Raw genomic sequence first — 22,134 nt, 5'->3', positions numbered from 1 at the left:
CAGAGAATTCACTGTTTTAAGAGATTTGATCTTAAAATTAATGCTGACCTCTAGTGACAACACATGGGAATTTACCTTTTTATGGGCCTGCCCATTTGGGAATACATCTTTGAGCTTCTCTGTAATTGAAGAGCTTGCTCCAACTCACAGCTACCCCCACTGCAAGGAATGTGCAGCCAAGGAGAAACCCTGAACTCACATTTATCACAGTCACAGGTGAATTAAAGGTGATTCACCACAGTCTGTAGAAACATTATGATTAAATCCAAACCTCTGTTTTCACTTCTTAAAAAGAGGAAATGGCAACAAAATAGAAACACTAGATTTTGAGCCTCACAGCTGTAACAAATGAATTACAGAATCAGCTATGCAGAACTAATGACAGACAACTGCCCACATCTTCAGGATGATAACCAAAATGTCATTTTCATCTCCGGGACCATAATAACAAGGCAACCACTTGTCCTATAGAGCTCTACAGCAAAAGCAGCCCTGCAGCTTAAGCAATACTCCTGCAGCTTTCTCTGCAAGACAAGTGTGATAGGCCCTTGGGGGCAAATATTTCCCCCACACACCCACTGCAACATAGTCCAGATGGAAGGATACACAGGTTACAGCAAGTCACCAACCACCTCGTCTCATTTAAGTAGGGAGGAAATGACAGCAGCTGCTCCAGAATGCAGCCTTGAATGCTTCCAGTGATGGAGCATCAACAACATCTGCACCATAAAAAATTTCTTCCTTGTATCAAGTCTAAATCTATCTCCTTTTAGTTGAAAACCATTTTACCCTTTGTCCTAGCACAAGAGACCAAACCAAAATTTTGCCCCAGTGTCTGGGAGGCAAAGTAAAAGGGTGATGGCCATGGACCACTGCAGGCAACTGTTTCAAGAGGGTTTCCAAAGTGGGAAATATTTTCACCCTTGTACCATGTATTTGTGTGTCTATATACACCTGTGTACAGACACACACATTGAAAGAACATACTTAGCCAGGAGGCTGGAAATCTGCCAGCTGGACCTCAGAGGGTGAGAACCTCCTTTGGAGGTGGTTCTAGCTTAGGGTAAATTTAAATGGGTTTTGTATTATCTGAATCTCTAATGTTCCCTTTTGCATTGTCCAGATGTTGTAACCTGTGTATATCATTTACATGACTGGCATCAGGGGATTTTCACATTCAGTCAAGTGTCTACCCCAGATATTTGTCTCTGGTATAGTCCTCAAAATCAGAATCTAGAAAACTTCTGCCTTCCTAAAAGCTTGCTTAAAGGACTGTAAAAGTTTCCAGACTGCACCTGGACTTAGCTGATAACACGGATTTTTATGGAAGCATCTTCTGGTGCACAACCATGGCCAGGTGACAGCACAGACAGCAGCACAGTCAGGGAGAGAGCCCCAGGGCCCTGAGGAAGCGTGCACCACAACAGAGTGTGGAGCCAAACTAATCAGTCATACCTAGGCACAAGCCCATGTATATCAAGATAATTGACTTGACTCTTCAGTCACTCTGACTGGAAAGAATCAGCTGTCACAACAAACTTAACTTCAGGAAGACTGGAGATTAAACACTCAGCTGATGTGAAATTAAAAAGTCCACTCATACTGACAAATACATCACCTTCTCATGATGAAGGCCGCACAATGGTTAAAATATCTTTGCTGAACAAGCTGCAGGCAAGAAAATCCAAGGAAGTGTTTATTTTTCAGTACCACAGGCATATAAACTGTGGTACACCTGCTTGACAGCAAGCCAGGCAGCCTTTGGCAGCAAACCTGGATCTTCCTTCCCCCAACACTTGGACTTGATGATTCTTCCAGTGTCTTAGCAGCTTATCTAATCACAGCACCACAGAACAGTCATGTGGGAAGGAAAGCATACTTTATTTAAACACACGGAAATCAAACTCCAAATTGCAGATCTAATGTCTAGGCTACAAAGTAGGTAAATGAAGATTCTTCATGTATGCCAGCTGCATGTAGAAGTGCTCAAAGATGTACACATATAATTTGACTTAATTATCTAAGAGGGTTGGCAGGGAAGAGTGGAGGGGACAGAGCAAGAGGGGGCAGGGGCTTAATAATGAATACAGAATTGACTCTAAACTGTAATAAACATCACCCAGCTTGGACATCAGCACAAAGTGGTCTTAAAAACAATCACTCAGACATGTTAGTGGCTGTCAAAGCTCCATCTAATCCATTCATTAACAAAATATCAGGTTAGCAAGCTTCTGTGGCCAGAAGATAATTAGTTTTCATTGTGGGGTGGCACATTCTGGATAACATTGATATAATAACTCCATAAACTGTTATAATTTATTTATTTCTGAGCCTTTTTTTCCCCCATTAGTTCTTTGGCAGATTATTAAACACTCACAAACTATATTAAATAGAGTCCTTTGACCACTCTCAGAAGTCTTAGACTAATAGCCTGGATTGCTATTACACAAGCAGTTCATGGGTGACTTGCCTTTAGGTAATTGAAAGAAATTTTGATGGAATAGCTGACAGCAGCCCATGCCAAAAAGGCATCCTCATTAGATCTCATCTCCATCATCTACAAGTACTGAGTAAGGCACTATTGTGGCGCAGCAAACAACACAAGGATTGTGCAATGGCTGTGCAGGAAAAGGACTGCTGCTGTTTTTAACATGTCTTCATTAGCTCTGTCTTCTTGCCTTCACAAGAAAGTACCCATCCAGGATGGGTTCGGCTGGGCTAAAGCCAAGACAGCCCAACCCTTTTTCTGCAAAGTAATTAAAAAAAAAAAAAAAGAAAACCAGTTCAAAAAGGAAATTGTAAGATGTGGACAGTAGAAAACAATGTTCTATTTCTGTTCACATGAAAATGAGCAGTTTTCTGGGAGGCTCTACAGCATGCCACCCTAGCCAGTATTATGGCTGCTAGGTTAAAGTATTTTATTTCTTCTATCAAAGACATGATCTTTACTCTACTCCTAGGAAAATGCATTTCAGCTCTATCTCCTGCAGTGAGTTCATGGGTTAATTACATGGTGCTTTAAGGACCTCATGTATGATGCCTTTTTATTTTCTTGCTTCTCCCTTGATTTGTGAGCACAGGGAAGATTTTAATTGGTACTATCCCTCTCCCCTGGTACCATACTTTATCACATGATTTTTAATTCATGTGGTATCACTACCAGAGCCCTCATCTGTTCTCACAGGGGAATATTCAGGGCAATTTCTTACTGCTCTTCTCTGTACTTCTGCAACCTCTTCTTGCTGAGTGTTCAGCAAACGTGGAAGATGATACAAACCAGGTGGGAGGAACTAGTCTTCAAATAATAGTGTACTTCTAATAAATATGAGCCTTTTTTAATGAAGCCTGACAGATGTTTATATACAATATTTTACACCATTTTCACAATATTTTATGTAAATAAAACTACTTGGTATAAATTTATTTCACTACTTAACTTATGGCTTTATTGAATTTCATTTACCACTGTGCTGCCTTGTTGTTTGGCTTCATGAGATATTATTAATGGTCACTACTCCTTCCTTTTCTGTCTTTAACAGGACTTGTATTTGTGTATCTCCCCCAAAATTGTCCAGCTTAATCGGTGATTTCCCTTCTGAATTCAAAATGTTGAAGAAGGTCTGACATTTTATTAGCAGAAAAGAATAGGAACAATTTTGGAGCATAACAAGTTACTTTTTCTGGAAAAAGCAATTAGCATCACATTTCAGTGAAACTACCTCTGAGAAAGGAGACAACATTGCAAGTATTTGAAACACAGGAGGCCCAAATACAATTGTTTGGATAGGGATCTTCTTTATTCAATGCTATTCACCAAATAGTATTTTGAATCTTGTTACAATGCATTGCTTGTTTTCTTCTTGCCATTGTCCCATCTGATCAATTCCACTTGAAAAGGAAAAAAAAATACATATATAACATGTTGGGTGAGCACACAGTGAAGATATATTATCTTTTCCATGGCTAACAAAGAGTATGTGACTTGCTGCTCTCAAGTACTTCAAAGAATAGTGGTCAGTAACCAGTGTGCAATAGCGAGAAGAAAGGATGCAGGAAAAAAAGCACTCATCACCTACAACACGGTAAGGTGAGTAGAATTTATGCATGCAGTTCTTTAATGGGCCCCTATCCAAGGGCTAGCAGCACAGAAATAACCCAACAGAGCTGAAGACTCAGCAAAAGAACAGGGCATGTAGAACAAAGTCATGTTTACCAGTAGGAAGCCATTCCTCTAATGAAAATTTAACAAGCACTAGCATAGGCAGCAAAAAAAAAAAAATTACTAAATGAAAATAGCAATCAAAGTTTTTGATTGCCTATCAGCTTCGAAACGCTAATCATTATGGTAACTGTTGGTGAGGTAAGGAATTACTTAAAGTGTGTTATTTTCTTTTTTTAGGTTTTTGGGTTTTTTTAATCACTGCTGCTCTATAGCTGCACATGCTCAGGGAAACAAAACTGTATGGATAATTACCCCTATGTAAGTAATCCAAAGGTTCACAAAGTAAAAGCTCCTTCCATCTTAAAGATCAAAGTTTTAAATTAGGAAAGTACTTATGTCTCCAGCTGATAAAGATGTTTGACCTGCTGGGCAAAGGTAATCGCCAGAGACTTAATTCAGGACTCTCACAGTGCACAACACGGGGGAGGGATCCCCAGTGCAGTACTTTGAAGCAGTAAGATGCTACTTAAAGCAACAAGAAAAACAAGCACTGCAATTTTACAAATATTAATAAAAAATAAGAGAAGCTTTTAGCCTTTTTCCTAAGAATTCATCATTCCTTTTCCTTCAGAACCCTTTTACAAACACTGGCAGAGGTGTCCCAGTCAGCCCCTGGCCAAGCTCATGTCAGGAAAGCAAACAGAATTTCCTGTTGTTGATCAAATTTTTACTTCATTTACAAGTACAGTTCCAGAAGGACTAGAAGAAAACCTCTGAGACCACTGTCATGCCCATGGTAAACCTTCAACAAACTCAAAAGAGAGAGGAGTTATGCCAAGCTAAGACAAACCTGGCATTAGCAATCCTACACTGTGTGGAAAGGCTATTGTGATTGCAAAGCTCAGCCACAGAAAAGCAAAGTGGTAAGGAAATGAAATCTAATTAAATCAGCTAATTCCCTGTTTCCATCAACCAGTAAACCACTTAGATCAATTCACATCTTTCTTAATGCCTAAATCTCAACTTCCTATGAAAAAAAAAGCAGAGAAAATTACACTGCATTTAGATCTATAGGAGACTTTGATTATATCATTGATCATCAGAGAGGAAATGTTCTTATATGAGAGATATACCAACATACCACAGCACTTTAATATAAGCCTTCATTTCCCCTCAAAGTCAAGCAAACTCTTGGATGCCTCATTGAACATAATGAAAGAGTAATGAAAAAAATGCAAACATAAAGCAAAATGCACAAGGTGTGTATCTTTCTTCATTGCTCCTTTTGATCACACCACAGAATACTAATCAGCCATGTAGACCAATTACTGTAGCACCTAGCTAGCAAATAGCTTCTATTTACAAACAGGATTATCTGCAAAGAACACAACTAAGAGCTCACATGGACAGTAGCTCAGCTGACACTGGATAATGAATTAACCTGTGGTAACTCAATCTGGACTAAGACAGGGTTTCAGAACCTAAGAGCTCACAATTTAATCAAATAGTGTAGTGTTCTTTTCATAGGGAATATTACTCCAAGGATGTAGCATACAGCAAGATGCACACAAGTGTTTCAGACCATGGAAGCCTACATGGCCTCCAGATGTTTGCCACAATTTCAGCTAGAGAATATATAAAATAAAAATAGACAACCTATTGTAGAATGGGGGAGCAAAATTAGCAGTGGGAATATTTTCTCTAATGAAAAGCATATAAAGAAATACTGGATGTAGGAGACAAGGCAACTCCCTTAATGTTAACTAACACCGGGGGAAGTGTATGGAGCAGGGGGAGCCCATGATGTAAGATCTGGGATCCATTTTTCTCTTTTTACATCTTGCCTATCTCCATGTGTATGGAAATAAAGCTGCAATATGAACTCAGAAAATTCTTATATGAAGAACTTAAAAATACAAAACAAACAAGTAAACAAAACCCCAAAGCAATTGATGACTTCATTTTGGGGAGTATGGGCTAGCTGCTCTGCTAGAAACCGAGCAAATGCCCAAATGTGCCTTTATGTAACAGAGAAAGTGTCAGGAAAGACAAATCAAGAAAGAGCACACTGTTTACTCCAATACTCTGATGGGTACTGGCACGAAGGCAGCTTCCTCTCTGAACCCTAACCAGCATCCAGAACTACACAGGATGGCAGATATGTGAAACTGCCATGACAAGCACTGTAAGCTACACCAAATACATGGAAGTTGCTAGAAAATTGTCTCCTCCCTGGATTTCAGCATCTGCTCTTTTTGTATCAGCACAGTAAGCATGTTTATTTTGCTGCTCCTGAGGCTGACACAAAATACACTTTAAGAAGCCAGGTAGCTGCAACACATGGAAGTTCTGACCACCATGGGGAACTGGCAGCTTGTTTCCCACACTCCCCTGGGACCACCACCACTAAACAACAGTTTGGGGCACATCATCATTGACTTTTGATTCAACTTACAGTAAAATGACAATCCCTGCAAGCAGCTGCCATGAAAGTGGACAGATACAGCAGAATTTAGCTTTGATATATGATTTAAACCTGCAGTATCAACTAAGAGGCAAAAATCTGAATGCTTTTCAGGCTCACTTTAACAGCCTGTAATGAAAAAATATTGCAAAGTGAGTTCTGAAAACTTTATAGGATACACTGCTTTTATAGTTTCATAGGCTTTTCTACAATCTTCTACTTAAGTATAAAGTGTCACATTAAATACCAAGGTTAGTATAATTTCTGATTGTCCTCATGTGTCTTAGCAAAATGATGGGACATTATATATTCAGGGGAGTTACAGCTGCCTCTTGACAGCAGAACTTCCTGGCCTTTGGAAAGAAAAAAATGCACACAGTATTTATTTGCAATAAATACATAGACACTATATAAACTGATTTATCCTTGAAACTGATCTAGGCTCAGTATAACTGGATACTTCTGCCATATCTTCAGACAGATCCTTTTCATGGGCTGATGGGTTTCTATACTTAGGAAAACATGTATACCCTGGAATTCAACATTATTTGTATGCTAAATAAACACCCTTGGAGGAGACAACACATCTACCACGACTTAGCCAGCTGAACACTGAGTGATGCCAACAGCGGATTGTATATCCATGTGTATGCAGGCACATGGATGTGAGCTGGAAACAACAAGGCCTGCGTGGTTTTGGCATAAGGTTTTGGTCAGCCCACTTTGCAGTGCTGATCCATGCCCATTCAAACAGCTTTGGATCTAAAAAATGGCACAAGAATAAAATTCTGTGATTTCTCCACAGGAAGCACACATGGCCTATGCAGCCACTGACTTTCCCACAGGGGAGAGAAAGTAAGTGGAGAGATGAAATTATGGCTTCAATACATGGCTGCCAAAATATCTGCTACATTTTTTCAACCTACCTGCATAATCTGTAGGCAATTTTAATCAGACACAGCTGTTTGTGCAACTTAAATAATGTTTTTCTCCCTGAGACATTCATTCCCCCTAGATCATTAATATTTCTTGGTTAGGAGTCCCATATTATAAATCATTTTGTAAAATACACTCTATTAAAGTGGAGAGTCCATGCAGAAGTTTTTCTAAGTGACTCATGAACACAGAAACATGGAGCAAATGTTACCCTGCATACACAAGCATTCAAATGCCTCAAGTAAACACATTAGAAAGGAACAAATCACATTGGTGACTGTGTGTGTGGAACTGGGATTAGTTTGAAATGATTTTTTGTTCATTAGATTATTACTTTTTAATATTAATTCAATTTTTTAAAAAATGAAATACTGTTTAAATCTTATAATCTAGAATTTACAATAATTTTATGGTACCTATATTTTACATCTAGAAGAGGCCTCCATAACCACCTCATTTGATCCCCTCCTTGTAATGTAGATTAAAGAAACCACTCTCAGGCTTTAAAACTTCTGGATCGCATTTGCTATATATAAATCAGCTGCCAAAGCATCACTGAAAAAAGTATTTAAAGTGACAATAGAAAAAGGAAGGGAGGACAAGCAAAAGCACTGTTTACTTAAATTTTACAGCAATTACATTTCTGATGTTTGCAGTAATCCTGCCTTGACCTCTGCTTGGACACCAACATGATGATACTTTCTTCATTGTGGAAATAAAGGCATCTATGGTCAAGGTCATATTATATTTTATTTAAACACACTGCAGAAGGACATTAAATGTTACAGGTCAGATTCACCATGGTACTTGAGCAAAGCTGGGGCTGCCGGGCAGAGCAAACAGCCAGCTCACATGAGAGCTGCCAAGATGCAACTTCCCTTCATGGGTCCAGAATAAACATCCTCATCTTTCTTATGGCCAGACATAACCTCTCCCCACCTGGATCTTAGAGGGATGACAGGGGCAACAGTACTGCATCAGCCAGCACCATTGTTTAACAGATCTGAGTCCTGAGGTGAGACAAAGTCCTATTTTACCAATGGTAGCAAAAGGGGCCAGCAGCTCTGGCAGCTGTTACCAGGGTTTTGCTCCCTTGAGAGATCATTCTCTCAGATGGAGGTCCCCAGTTGCCATTCAGAAGCACTTTTAAGTTACCTTGGGCCTAAACACTGCAATTGTATGGAAAAGTACTAAAGCAAGTTTCAGTGAGTCAGCCTCAGCACAGGGATACCAAACCACCACCACAGGCTCTCCGTGGCACATTCCACCTGCCCCTCACTAGCAGCAATCATTTCAACCAAAAGATGCATGTATTTCAACCGTAACTATGAACACAATATCAAATAAGGTCCTGAAATAACCTAAGGCACCTGAAAGGATTGCAATCAGTGAAGTCTCCCTATTGCACAGCCAGTAAGAACAGACATCTCCTGCAAATGTTACAGCCCTGAGAACACACTTGGTTGTCCAGGCATCAGTGTTTTTATTTTTGACTGTACAGCTGTGAGCCTTTGCTGAAAGAAGAAGCTCAGCTCTTCCTGCTGTAGACAGAGAAACAACACTGACACACAGACAGATGAATGCTAGGAGAGCAACAGGATCCACTTCATTTTATCTGGGGCAATCTTTCAGCCATATAATGAAATAAAAATCTCTTGGGGACCTTAGATCAAAATGTTTTTTGGTCTAGCAACCACAACTCGCCCTCAGGCTCCACGTGGGTTACAGGTTTAATCTCATCTTCCAGCAAGCACACCAGCAGGAATAGGGCCACCCTTGACTCCATCAGCTGCTCCACAGCTGCAGGCTTAGGCAAAGCAGAATTTAGCTGTGTATGCCTACTAGGGATCTAATGCTGGGAATAGAAATGGAACACACAACCAAGGTAACTTAATCTAGAGAAGGATAATTCACTACCAGTATTACCCCTCACACCCCAAATGCATCAATGACAAGTAGCCAGATTTTTCCCAATGAAAGGGTGACTGTATGCCCATTATCTTTACCCTTAATTCTGCACAAACTGTAGAAATGACTGTACCTGAATCTAAAGTATCGCTGTGAACAGGGATGTCTTCCACAAAAGTAATCACAATGCTAATATTGTATAGCAGGATGGAGATCCAAACTAGGCACCTCTTACTTAATGCAACTTTCTGGATTTTTTTTATTTTTTATTTTGTGGCTGGTGTGGATGGTTACCAAAAGCATGAAGCTTAACATGTCAATCCACAGGAAAATGAAGCCTCTCCTCCATCCTATTCTGTCCTCACCGTGCTTCCTTTCAGGCCATTTATATAAGATAAACACAAAACAGCTCCCTCAGTTGCAGTGACTTGAGATATAAAAAACAGGAGGGTTCCCCTAATCCCAAGATCTTCTCAGTGAGGTGTTATCTTTTGTCTCATCTATACACTACTTTTCAGAGCAAATGTTCTTTTAAAACACTCTCTGTTCCTGCCCACAAAGGAGAAAATAATGTCTTCAGCTGTGGAAGTATCTAGGCTCCTTTTTGAAACCCAGGGTGTGATATAGAAGATTGTTAAATACTACACATACAACTACTATTTAATTCCATAAGTTTCCATTCACCTCTGCTTACATCCAAAGCAGGTCTGCACCTCCACATATGCGCAGTTGTCTAAGTCCAATGTGCAGTTACACTCATAAGAGGTGCCAGCAAATTTGTGAAAATAGAGAAGTCGGCTACATACCTGCGTTCCTACAAGAGACAAGGCACAGGGTATCACACCTGTCAAGACTGAATTAATTAGTTTCTAATAATCACAAGCTTTCAGTAGGTCTCCATACTTCTTAATCAGGCAGTTGTGTATGTTCTTACCAGTGACAGAGGTAGTCACTTAGCTCTCACTGCTGGGTCACTGGCAGCAATCTTCCACCAGGAAGTTGGGAAGGTGTTGTATGTTAAGAAGTGGCAGGAAAGGAAGGGAAATCAGTTGGGTTGTGTGCATTTTCAATGCACAAATGCTAGTAAATGCAGAGAACCCAAACTTCACCTCCCACCCCTTCTTGTTCTACTGCAGGTTGTGATGACAGTTACCTCACTTGGATGCTTTCTACTGCTCTCCACCTTTCCCACCATTCAGGTTAAATGGCTGAGCTCCCTGTACATCACCCAAAGCTCTTTAGTGTCACTTACATGATGTCATTGATGTCATGACTGTAATGTTCAACCCTGAAGCACAACCCAATGATTGCTTCTCCAACTCACATCCACAGCACATTTGTTCCAGCAGGCTTGAAAATGAGAGGATAAGGCAGGCTAGGTTTTCCTGCTCAGTAGGTTTTTGCTCCAATCTAATTAAAAACATTTAGCAATTCACTGAAGTTCCTAGAGAACTGCACGTGTAACACACTTGAGAATAGGTTCTAAAAGCAAACAGTCCTTTTTTTTTTTTTTTTTTTTTTTAAATGCACTCCCCAGATGGAGAGGTTTCCTAAGAAGTTTCTTTGTGACATTATACTGAAACTGCTGAACCAGAAACGTTGAGCTGCTTCTGCGCTTTCTTGGTCTTGTTGTTATTGCTAATGGTTGTCTTCTTCATCTAAAAGCTAACAAGGAAGGCCACTGCTGGTTCTCTGACATGCAGAGAAGTGACAGTACAGCTCACTAGAAACAGGCAGCTGTGGTCACCTTGGTCTGAAACTGGGTCAGAGATGCCAGCTCACAGTTATATGGGAGAAATACACAAGTAATATTGGGGATTCAGTGGCTGAGGACAGGATCATCTTTTTCTTGCTGGTAGAACTCAGCTAATGCAGCTTTAGCAGCTCTGAAAAGGCAGCTTCCTCACAACAAAAGGTATGTTTCATGTACAGTTTTTGGTAACTTTTCCTCACTTCTGGGAAAAGTGTCAGGGAATCTGTGTGAACATCCAAGCCAAGCCCTGAACTGCTACACCACCTTAATCCAAAAGAGAGCCATCAATGGGAGATTGCTACCACTGTGAATTATGTTGCTGCTTGTGGAAGAATGTGTGCTGATGGAAGGTCAACCCAGCTCCAAACACTGTTAAAATCACCAGACAAACTCAGTGAGAAAGACTATAGAGTCTTAACTATTCTGCTTGTAACTCCATCCCTGACACTGAAAACAGACCATTTGCCAGCTAAAGTCACTTTGATCTGGGGAACTGCAGCAGAGCATGGCACACACAATGTCAGAGATGTTCTTGCCATCAAACAAATGCTAAAGGATCCTTCAGACTAGCAAGCTATGACATCACCAGCTTCCAAATTCAGACCTTCTCAGGAACTGTCCCTAAATGCCTTGAAAAATGCCTGTCCTCATCTCCAGAAACAACAGTGCCCTTTAGCTGTACAGCCGAGAAAAAATTCCTTCAGGGTTGTAACAACCAATTAAGGGATGTGAAGCAATTACTTTTATATCCATACAAATGAAACTCCTCCAATGCAATTAACAATCTCTTATCATCTACTGTTGAATTTGTGGAAACCATATGCTGTACACTCTTTCCTCCTCCAACTTTCCCACAGTTTTAAGGAGTTTGTTTTAGTTAATGCAATGAAACCTACCTATTCAAGAAAAATAATAGATGTGTGCACATTATCTGAGTATTTTTAAATGTCTTTTTCAATTTTAAATATAATTTCATTTGAGATTTTGCAGCTTTCATTTCTATTAATAAATTATCATTTCTTCTTTATAAGTGATGAGCTAGTATGTCATGTAATTTCTTTCGTTTAAATAGACTAAGATTTTGATCTAATGCAAGCCTTTGCTGGGAGTAGAGAGAGTTTCTGTCTAATTTAGTTACAAAAAATATTCAATTAAATTTGGGAGTTTAATTCATTTAGTTAGGAAAATTAGATGAGCTCAATAAGGTACATTTGATTTGCCTTAAGGAAAAAAAAAAACTCCAGACCAAAAAAAGGAGAAGAATTTCTGAAAGGGAAACAAATATGAATGGAGAACAAAAGTAGCTTTTCCTCCTCCTGTTGAAAGGTGGACAATATGAAGAGTCTGAGTTCCATTTTGTGTGCTCAGATAAAACACAGCCACAATGAGTTCATGCAAATTATCTATCCAAGACACACATGAACAGCTGGTATTAACATCCTAATTGTCTCCTGGGTAACAAAAATCCACATAGGTCATAATTGAGTCCACCCCAATCAAGGGAGATCTGAACCTCACAACAGGATTACACCACCTATACACAACTCCATCTCCATTCGAGGAAAAAGACAAATATCTGAATCCTTTTCCAGAAGCAGAACAGAGCACCATGGATCTCTCTGACAGAGGCCTCCTCCTAGTTTTCAGCCATCACTCACCATTTTTGCAGATGGGACAGCACTGGTCAGGCTCATAGACGGGATCCACGCACTCGGTCTGGGGACAGGCTGAGACCGTGCACAGCACCTCGCCATTGGCTTCACAGCGACACCTCTCACACGGGGAAACCTGAAACACAAACCCAGTCACCCTTTAACTCCTCCACTTAATGCACTCCTGGAGTCTGCAGTGCCCCCTTCTCATCTGAAATGTTCTTTTCTTCACACCTTTCTCCTGCCCACTCTCAAACAAATGGGTTTTCTGGCCTAAATAATGCAGAGAGCAAGATTGGACTCCTGCAAGATTATAGAACCACAGAGGGAAAAGAAAGCCAAAACGAAACAGGTTCTTCTCTGAACCTATACACCAAATGGGAACGTCAGGGGGATGTTGAAAACAACAACAGTGAAGAATTTTAATAAAAATAACCCAAAGATTTCTAACGAACTTCCTGAAAATTAAGTCATAATCTAGTTTAGTTCTACTAGGGGTTCAAAAATAATTTAGAGAAAACAAATGTTTTTTAAGAAGTTTTGCTAAATGAATTTTGAAACTTCTTTTAATGGAAATCCTTACTGTGATTTTTTTCAGGTTTGAAAGTATTTTGGTAGCAGGAAGTTACATTTTTATTTTTCAAAGAGAAGTCAGGAAAAAACCACATCCATTTGAATTCAGGTATTTCCCATAGGTTAATTGTTTTTGGACAATTCTTCTAATACTCGTAGCTTTCTGAAAGGAAATTGAAATTCAAAGAAAGGGGTGAAGGAAAACAGAGGTAATCCTTTATACCTAGTGAAATGTTACTGGGTTTGAAGAACTCTTACAGAATAGGAATACCATGAGATAGTTACTTGAAAGATCTACTTCAAAGAAATTAATTCTCAACAAAAGAGTAGCAAGACTATCTTCAGTAAAAAATGGATTTTGAAATGTCTGCACTTGCCACATGTACAATTCCAGCTGTTCTCCACTTGCATTGCTGACATCCTCATACCAGACAAGCTAGAGGGAAGCAAGGATCTGAAGAGCAATAAATGCTACACTGTAAATGTCATTGCTGCACTCCAAAAAACCACATGGGTACCCATGCTCAGAACACAGAATGAAAATGCAGCTGAATGTTGTTATTAGTGATCCTCTAAATATATAATCTGTGCAGATTACTGATTTACTTAATGAGAAGGCTCTTCTTTTTATGGACCATTTTTCATTCTAGATCCCAGCTGATGCAGACAATCCCCCATTTCACTTCTCCAACAAGAGTAGAAAAAAGTAAAATCTAAGAAAGAAAATAATTATTCTCTTTGAAGAATCACCCAGATGTCTAACTTGCAGATCATCTACTTCTTCTCCCTATTTTTCAGGCAGCCTATCACATTTTTTCCTCAAATCCATTCTCTGCTTGCTTGCCTCTCACATCCTTCTCACTTCCAAAGTTCAAACATGCTGATGCTTGCAAAGCATCATCTCCAACTAAATGCTCATTCATGCTTTGCTACTTCCCTTCCCACCTGCCAAGGCTGCTTTTCACTTATGCACTCAGATATCTTTCACACCCTCCCCTCTGCTTAGAAAGCCTAAACAGGGTCTCCTGCTGTGTTGCTTTCTGCTTTTATTACTATTATTTATTTCAGGTTTCCTTTCCTAGCTACTCACTTTGCATTTTCTCTTTGTTTTTACACTCTATCAAGGATAACACCACACATATGTTTAGGAAATCCCACACGGAGGCTGACAGTCCAGGGCAGAAGATTTTTATTGCAGACTTTGGGACAGCTTTGTTCTGTAATTGGTTTTAGGCTGTCACATTCACTTCCAGAGCTGGAGTGTCAGCAGATGAGGAGGGTTCTGATCCAGTGCTCAGAGTTGAAAGGCTCAGGTATTTCAAGTAATCACTTGAACCACACATGAAGTTTTGAGTGTCAGCAAACCTGTGCTCCTAAGTATTAAGTCAATAACAACAATCCTTCCTTCTAGAGTTATATTTAGAAATAATACTTACTAAATTATAAAAACATATTTTTTTAAGGAAGACTGATATTTTAATATAATTTTAATATAAAAATATTATACAATATATAATCCTACTTGAAAAATAATACCAGCAATCAGTTCCAAGGATCAGGATCAAGAAGGCAAACCTACAGCTTTCAATCAAATTTAATACTTTTTGCCATGACTTGGAAAAGATGCAAATTTGCCAACCATCAAAGTTGAATGAGATCAGTAGTTACCACAACAGAGACACTGCTTAGTCCAGGACACTGCTTAGTAGCCGTGTCATTCAACATTGTAAATGGTGTAAAAACTAGAGTATCTTATGACAATCAGAAAACAAGGCAACACATAGATATTGTTCCTAAGTCTCTCCTCTGTAAAATTTAAGCATATTCTAATGATATAGTTTTACTAGATTTCCAAATTTGACAAAGGCTGAAATTCTCAGAAAAATAAGCCATTTACTATTGATTGAGAAACAAAACTGGTCTAATTCTTATCTAATAATGATGATTCATTATAGAGTTTTCCGTCCTATACAGCACATACACCTGAAGACTACATCTTTCATGAAGAGAGTGCACTGTTAATGTGATACGGCAGTAATGAAGACACTTCTAGTGTAATAGATCATGGGATTTCAGGGGAATACTTACAGTACACCCTTGGTAAGTACTGTCACCTCTACAACCCACCAACCTGAGCAATGGCAGCAGCAAGAAGGGTCTCCATGAGCTTATTTCTACAAAGCTTTTTTCAGGCATGTAAGTAAACCACAGTGGCTGCTAAAATGGTATCAGTGTCAGCCACAGTCTGTTCATCCTTGGACTAAACAATAGCACATTGCTTTTTACTGATCATCAGGATACAGCAGGAACTGTAGAAATCTCCCACTTTATGCACCTTATTGGAACTTAATACTTGGAGACATAATTATCTCTACAGAGAGAGATAATAAGACAGTGCCTGTATGTAACAGCAGCTTAATAAATCAGAATGAAAAGACACATTTGGTCCTTCATTTCGCCTTTCTACTTATGTAATGCAAGTGCATTCCCTGCAGTGCCGTTCCCAGTGGCAGTCATTGCAAGGAACATCCCACTTGATCCTGTGGGGAATGACCAGCCCAGCAACGCTCACACTCAGCACTTCTGACATAACCAGGCTGGACTGGAAATAATATCAGTTTCTCTCTGACAACTATTGATACCATGTCTCCATGGATGATGGTGTTAACTCTGTAGCAGCAGCAGTTCTGTCTGCCTATGAAAAAGAAATGCAGGAAGACAACAAGAGGCAACAGAATTCCTGTGTATTCACCAGGCAGCCATAAAACCTGTAGAAAATAGACTACAGATGGCAAAAAAACCCCTAGTTCTTTACAAGTGTTTAAAGGGAAGTTTATGAGCAGAGGTATAGGAGTTGCAGGCAACGCACTACTATGTAAACTGCTAAGTTTTCCACTAGTGAGGTATGAAGAAAAGTGTAGCTTAATAAAGGCAGTAGGTCTATCCAGCAGGTTAATGTAAATTGTCATAATTAAGAAGTGACACATCACTTGTAGTCCAAAGTAATTTGAGCTTTCCCCACCCACATGTCAACCTTTAATTACAAACCAAAAAGACATTAAAACAAAACCAACAAAAAGATGGATTAATAACAGATATACAGTCTACATTTTGTTCCTTAAGCCTTGAAAACACCTACATAAAAAAAAAAAATCAATCATAATCCAAAAATTATTTATTTTGTGCTGTAATTTTTACTGGTATTTTCTTGCCACCAACACAACTGAGGAGAACATGAATGGGGTTACACTGACAATAATAAACATACAGCTGTGCTTTTACTCCTCTGTGCCTTCAAATTACCACTGATCTTCCAAAACTCATTTGGATTTGCTGACTACAGATTTCCAAATAACTTACCCACAAAACAAATACCATTTGTGGTAGCAAGGAAATTTTAAAAGACACAAAGCAACAGGTTTCAAAATTATAGGTCTTTTTCAAAACATTGCACTTCTGAAGATAATTCCTGATTCTTGTAAGACATCAGCCTTCATTTCCAAATTTTACTTGGAAGATTTGGACCATGCACTTTAGAAATCTCCAGCTTCAGTACAGAATTTTAATACCCATTTCACCAAATAAAGATTTTGCTACCAGTCCCACTAATATGGATGCTGTGATCACACTGCTATTCTGGCCCACATTATCTACAGGTGACCAGAGTGGTCCTGATGGACACAGCTTTATGAGACTTCATCCTTTCTCTATATCCAAGTTGTGTTTTGTGCCGACATCCATGTCCTTTTTTGAAAACACAAAAATGCATGCATACACTCACATGCAAGCAAAGCCTGAAGGATGGACTGCAATTCAAAGAAGAAACACATCCAACCTCAAATTCCCTGGCACACTCAACTTCTGGCTCCAGTCAGGGCAATTCTTTGCATGCCAAGCCACATAGGAATTTTATATAAGCAGACTTACAAACATGCATGCATAATTACACATCTATACATAAATGTTTGTACAAAAAATGTCACTTAAATGTTAGGAGGTCACCTTTTTCTTCCTTCAGTGATGTCTGGTACTCTTTGCAACAAATAGCAGGAGCATATGCAGAGAAAAATCACATTACTATCCATTTATAACTCCTTGCCTGACCTTAATCAAGAGATAGCATGTTAGTAACCTAAGACCATCAAGTTTAAACTCACAAAGTTACCTTTGAAATTGTGCAGTTGCTTGCACTTTGCAATTGCTTCCACTGAGCAGCAGCAACCTGACTACACGTGCACTTTGTGTTGCCAGACAACTCCACTGATTGCAGTGGCCTGGGCAAACAGCTGCATTTATAGCTTGTGCTCCCAATGTTGGAACCAACACTGAATCTCAACTAAAAAACAAGTTCTCACATAGGAAAATAATCAGGCTGCAGTTCCACTGCCTAATTGCATCAATAACTTTCCTTGCTTGTACTGAGAAGGCACCCCTTCTCACTTGTGTTTTTAAAGCTGGGTAAAACAAAGCAGTAATGTTTCATTAGAGGATAATATGAAGACAAAGGCTAAAAGCTGAATGGAGTCAAAAAGAAAGCTGAAACTCAAAATCTTTTTGGGATATTTCTATAAATGTCACTGTTCAACACTGTATTTTTACCAAGGCTGTCAGCCATATTCAGATGTAACAGGGAACATTAAGGTTCCACACTTACTACACATTTAACACAGTATTTTAGGCTTGCTTTACAGCCACTAATACAACACCACTACAGAAGAAAAGGCTAAGAAATGGAACTCTCTAGAAGAGTGTGAATGAAAAGCAGGGAGAAGCCTTGAAAACACTGTCCTATGGAGAAAGTGAGGAGAAGCTTCATCTTTCGGCCACCCCTCAAGAACTAAGTTTGCTGGGAAAAAAAGGATCTCACAGGCCATCTCTGAAAAGATCACACCAACCAGCTGTTGTTAAGGTAGCTGCTTCCTCTTAAGTAGAAAATTGCCACCCTGAAGTTGAATGCAGCCCTTGAGGGTGACATGAAAAAAGGGAGGATGATACAATGTTTTCTGCCATACCTTGCAATTTACCAGTGGTCTCTGCACATTACTGCCTGAGAAGAGCAAAGGACAACTAATTATGGATAAAGTAGTTCTGCTCTGTTATTTATTTTCCCTGAAATTGAAGAACATGGAAAATCATTATAAACCAAAGCTAAGTTTTCAGCAACATGCAAATACCAGAGAGCAAAGGTGACCACTTACTTTGAGTCTTCAAAAACACACTTTCTATTTCTCCACTCTGAGAAGGGCTCACCTTCCAGAATCTTGAATTATATTTCATATTCCCCTCAATATATTCAGCATTAAATTCTCCAGTGTATTCAGAAATGGGTTTTGAAACAACCCTGTATCTAAGAGTCACTCACAAGAAATTTCACAAGCCATTCTTAGAGCCTGCTCACAGGTCTCAACCGCAATAAAATATTAAATGGAAAAAGACAAGGTAAACAACCAGAAAACTGGCCCCAACTCCAAAACTTTTGAGCGCTGCTGCTGTAACATCTTGCATTTTCAATGATAACAACCTTGCACAATAATGCTAAAAAGACCCTAGTCTGAAAGGGTTTGCCTGAACATGAAGCTTTTCAAGTCCTTTCTTTAGGTATCACAGCAATCAAGACTGCAAACTATGCTATTATTAAACAGTAGACCTATAGTCATTCACAGAAAGCAAACATTATTCAACCTTGGCAGCACTACTTAAATAGTTACTAAGAAAAAAGAAATGACTGTTACAAAAGAAGGGATCATCACATACTGATTACTAACAATAGAAGTCAGCCCACAAAACCCTGCTTGAGCCCTGCAAGGCAGAAGTTTAACAGTTAATAGTTAAAAAAGGAAACAAATATATTGCTGAAAATTTTCACAAAATCCGTAACAGCACTGAGTAGCATCCTTCAAAGTAGCATTTTTTACTGTAAATACCAAAGGAATTGATAAAGATCAGCAACCTCACTTAAAAATGTTAGAGTACCATACAGCAAGAAAGGTCATGTTTAAGGGGAATATTTTACAGGACTGCAGAAATAATAATAACACAAAAATGTGAAGAGGAGGGGGAGACACAGAACACCCTCTGAGAAAACAGTTAAAGATCATAATACCACTTTAAACAAGAGAATAACCCACAGAAAGACTTTTGGCTCAATTCCTTACCATGAACTCCTCTAGGGTCTGGTAGGTTTTCCCTCGGAACTCGCAGTAGTTCTTCCTCTCCTTGCACTGTGGGCAGCACTGCGTGGTGTCCACATGGATGCAGCGAGGGTGGAGCCTGGGGCACTCGGGCTGGATACATAGCGGGCCCTCCTCGGTGCAGAGGCAGGGGCAGGCAGAGGGGCCCGGCGCAAACTTCTCCCCGATGGCATAGACGAAGCCGCTCTCGTCCACGCAGCCTTTCCCGCGGTAGTCCGGGTAGGCGTACTCCTCCGGAGGCTCGGGAGTGACGCTCGCAACAGATGCTGGGAGAGATGAAGCTTCAGCCACCTGAGGTTCCTCAGGGGCAGCATCCCTTTGCTCTTGCACTTGAATGCTCCCAGATTTACTGCTTGTCCCCTGGCTGCTCCAAGCCTGCTTTTGCTTAGTCCAAGACTCCTTGTTCGAGTAGTTCCTGCTTCCTTTGCTCTTCCAGTCTCTGCTACCCTCCTCCCTCCCGCTCCTGCCGATCTCATTCATTTTCCCTGGACCTGTCTGACCGTCCCTTGTAGACGTGTGATCCCTCTTTTCCTGGCTCGCCTTTATCTCCTGTTTGTCTTGAGCCTTGGCCAGTTTTTGTACGGGAACGGTGGAGCTACAGAGGGCAACCATGAGGCAGCAGGTTACGAGAAGAGAACTAGAGAAAGCTCCAATTGCCATTGCAGTAGAGCTGGGCATCACCTACTGCATCCCACAGGGGACACTGCATTCACATCAGAGGGAAGCGCTTCATAAAGCCACAGTCCCTAGGAAAAGAAGGATTAGGAATACTTCAGCTTCTGTACTTCTTTCCCCCCCCCCCCCCCGCACCCCCCCCCCGCACCCCGCCTCGCCTCCACCGATGCAACATCTCAAACAATATGCAACCTGCCTTGGTAGTTTATGCAAAAGGCAAACAGCCTGCTGCTGCATCCCTCCTCCTCCTCCCCCGCTCTGACAAGTCTTATAAATAGCAGGGCTCTGGACACGGACCGGGCGTCGTCGGCTCCAAGAGAGCACCACGCAAAACTCCTGGGAGTCAGCGTTTGCAAAGGCAGGTGCAGGCAAAACTCAGAGCGCTTGGGGGGTTATTTTTAACTTTCGAATGACAACATGTGAAGAGGACGGACGCCCGATGAATTAAATGGAGCTCCCCAAAATCCAGCAGGGTCCGGAATAGAAATTATCCAGTTGAGTGATATTCACTGTCTGTATACACGACGATTTTCATTAACCTCTTATTCAGTCTGAAGTACGCTGTTTTGGGTTCTGTTTAAATACCTACCAGCGAGCACGTTTCTGTAACAGACAAGTAAAACCAAGCACCCTAAGGCGAGCAAAGACAAACTACCTCCCTTCCGAACTACCCAAAACAGCACACAAGACCACCTCTTCCTCGCCCGTGCTCGAAAGACAAGGTAGAGCCGCTCCGAGTTTCCGCAGCCGAGGCACATTTAACCCACATCCTTCAGGAGTTCGGCAGCGCTCCCGGCTCCTCTCCCTGAAACACTGCACGCCAAATCGGGGGAAAAAAACCACCAACAAACCAGACCCAAACCAAAATACGTACACTACTCCGGCCACGACAAGCAATACCGCTGCAGCCTCCCGGCACGAACCCACCTCCGCGGTACCGCTCCCCAAAGCCATTTGAAAGCCTGTCTCTCTGCCCGCTCGCCTGCCCGGCTCTCGGCGTTGGTACCGCGGGGCACCGCGCTCCGCCCGCCCGGCAGCGCTGCCCGGCCCGGCCGCCGCGGGGAAGCCGGGGCTCCGCGCCGCCCGCCCAAACTTTCCGGAGGGCCGGGCTGCGCCGCCCGACCCCCTCCCGGTGGAACTGTGAGGGAGCCGTTCCCCGGCCCGGCCGGCTCCCCCGTGGCCCGGCGCGATGCCTCCGCGGCTCCCTCCCGCCGTACCTGCGCTGGCGCCGCGCTCAGCCCCGGCGGCGGCTCGGGGCGGCGAGCGTCGCCCCGCGTCCGGCTCCCATGGCGGGGCCGCGGGCGGGCGGCCGGCGGCGCTTGTTCTGCCCGCTCGGCTCCGCAGACCCGCCGAGCCCGCAGCGCGGCGCGGCGGCCGCAGCCGGTGCGGCCCCGCCGCCCCGGGGACGGGCTCCGCCACGGGCCCCGCTGCTCTCACATGGCGGCCGGGCCCCCCGTCCCCGGGGGCGGCGGGGCAGGACGGGCGCTCCCTGCCTCGCTCCCTGCCTCGCTCCGCGCCGCGGGTGCGGGTGCGGGCCGGGCAGGGCGCGGCGGGGAGGGGACTCGGTGCCCGCCGGGGGGCGGCAGTGCAGCGGCCCTGCCCGCCCTGCCGCCGCCGGAGGGTGTGCGGGGCGGGGGCAGCCCGCTGCTGCCGCAGGGCTCCGCCGCGCCGCGCTCCGGGAGCGGCGAGCGGCCGCCGGGAGGGAAAGCGGGGCAAGGCGGGCGCGTTGGGGCCGGCCCCGCCCGCCGGCGGCCGAAACTTTCGGCGGTGGTAGGGGCGTCGGCTCGGGACGCGAGCTGCGCGCTGCGGCCGGTGCGGCG

At 42.1% G+C, this 22,134-nt stretch overlaps 1 protein-coding gene across 2 annotated transcripts in view; it reads right to left on the bottom strand.

The window, feature by feature from the left end:
* VWC2 (von Willebrand factor C domain containing 2) overlaps nt 1-21,685 on the bottom strand; it is a 54,019-nt gene extending 32,334 nt beyond the window's left edge. The window contains exons 1-3 of one of the 2 annotated variants that reach the window (XM_021546859.4): nt 21,532-21,685; nt 19,604-20,385; nt 12,882-13,011 (exon numbers count right to left, since the gene is read on the bottom strand). In XM_021546859.4, coding sequence (XP_021402534.1) covers nt 12,882-13,011; nt 19,604-20,317 — 844 coding nt within the window. In that variant the 5' untranslated portion in view covers nt 20,318-20,385; nt 21,532-21,685. Of the gene's footprint in view, nt 1-12,881; nt 13,012-19,603; nt 20,386-21,188; nt 21,367-21,531 lie in introns of those variants that run through there. The other variant, XM_085571734.1, reaches the window with a different exon arrangement.
* Between the last annotated feature and the right edge of the window lie 449 nt (nt 21,686-22,134).

Source organism: Lonchura striata, chromosome 2 (genome assembly GCF_050655825.1).
Source record: "Lonchura striata isolate lonStrDom1 chromosome 2, ASM5065582v1, whole genome shotgun sequence".
In the NCBI taxonomy this organism is placed as follows: domain Eukaryota; kingdom Metazoa; phylum Chordata; class Aves; order Passeriformes; family Estrildidae; genus Lonchura; species Lonchura striata.
This window is presented reverse-complemented; position numbering and strand designations above follow the sequence as displayed.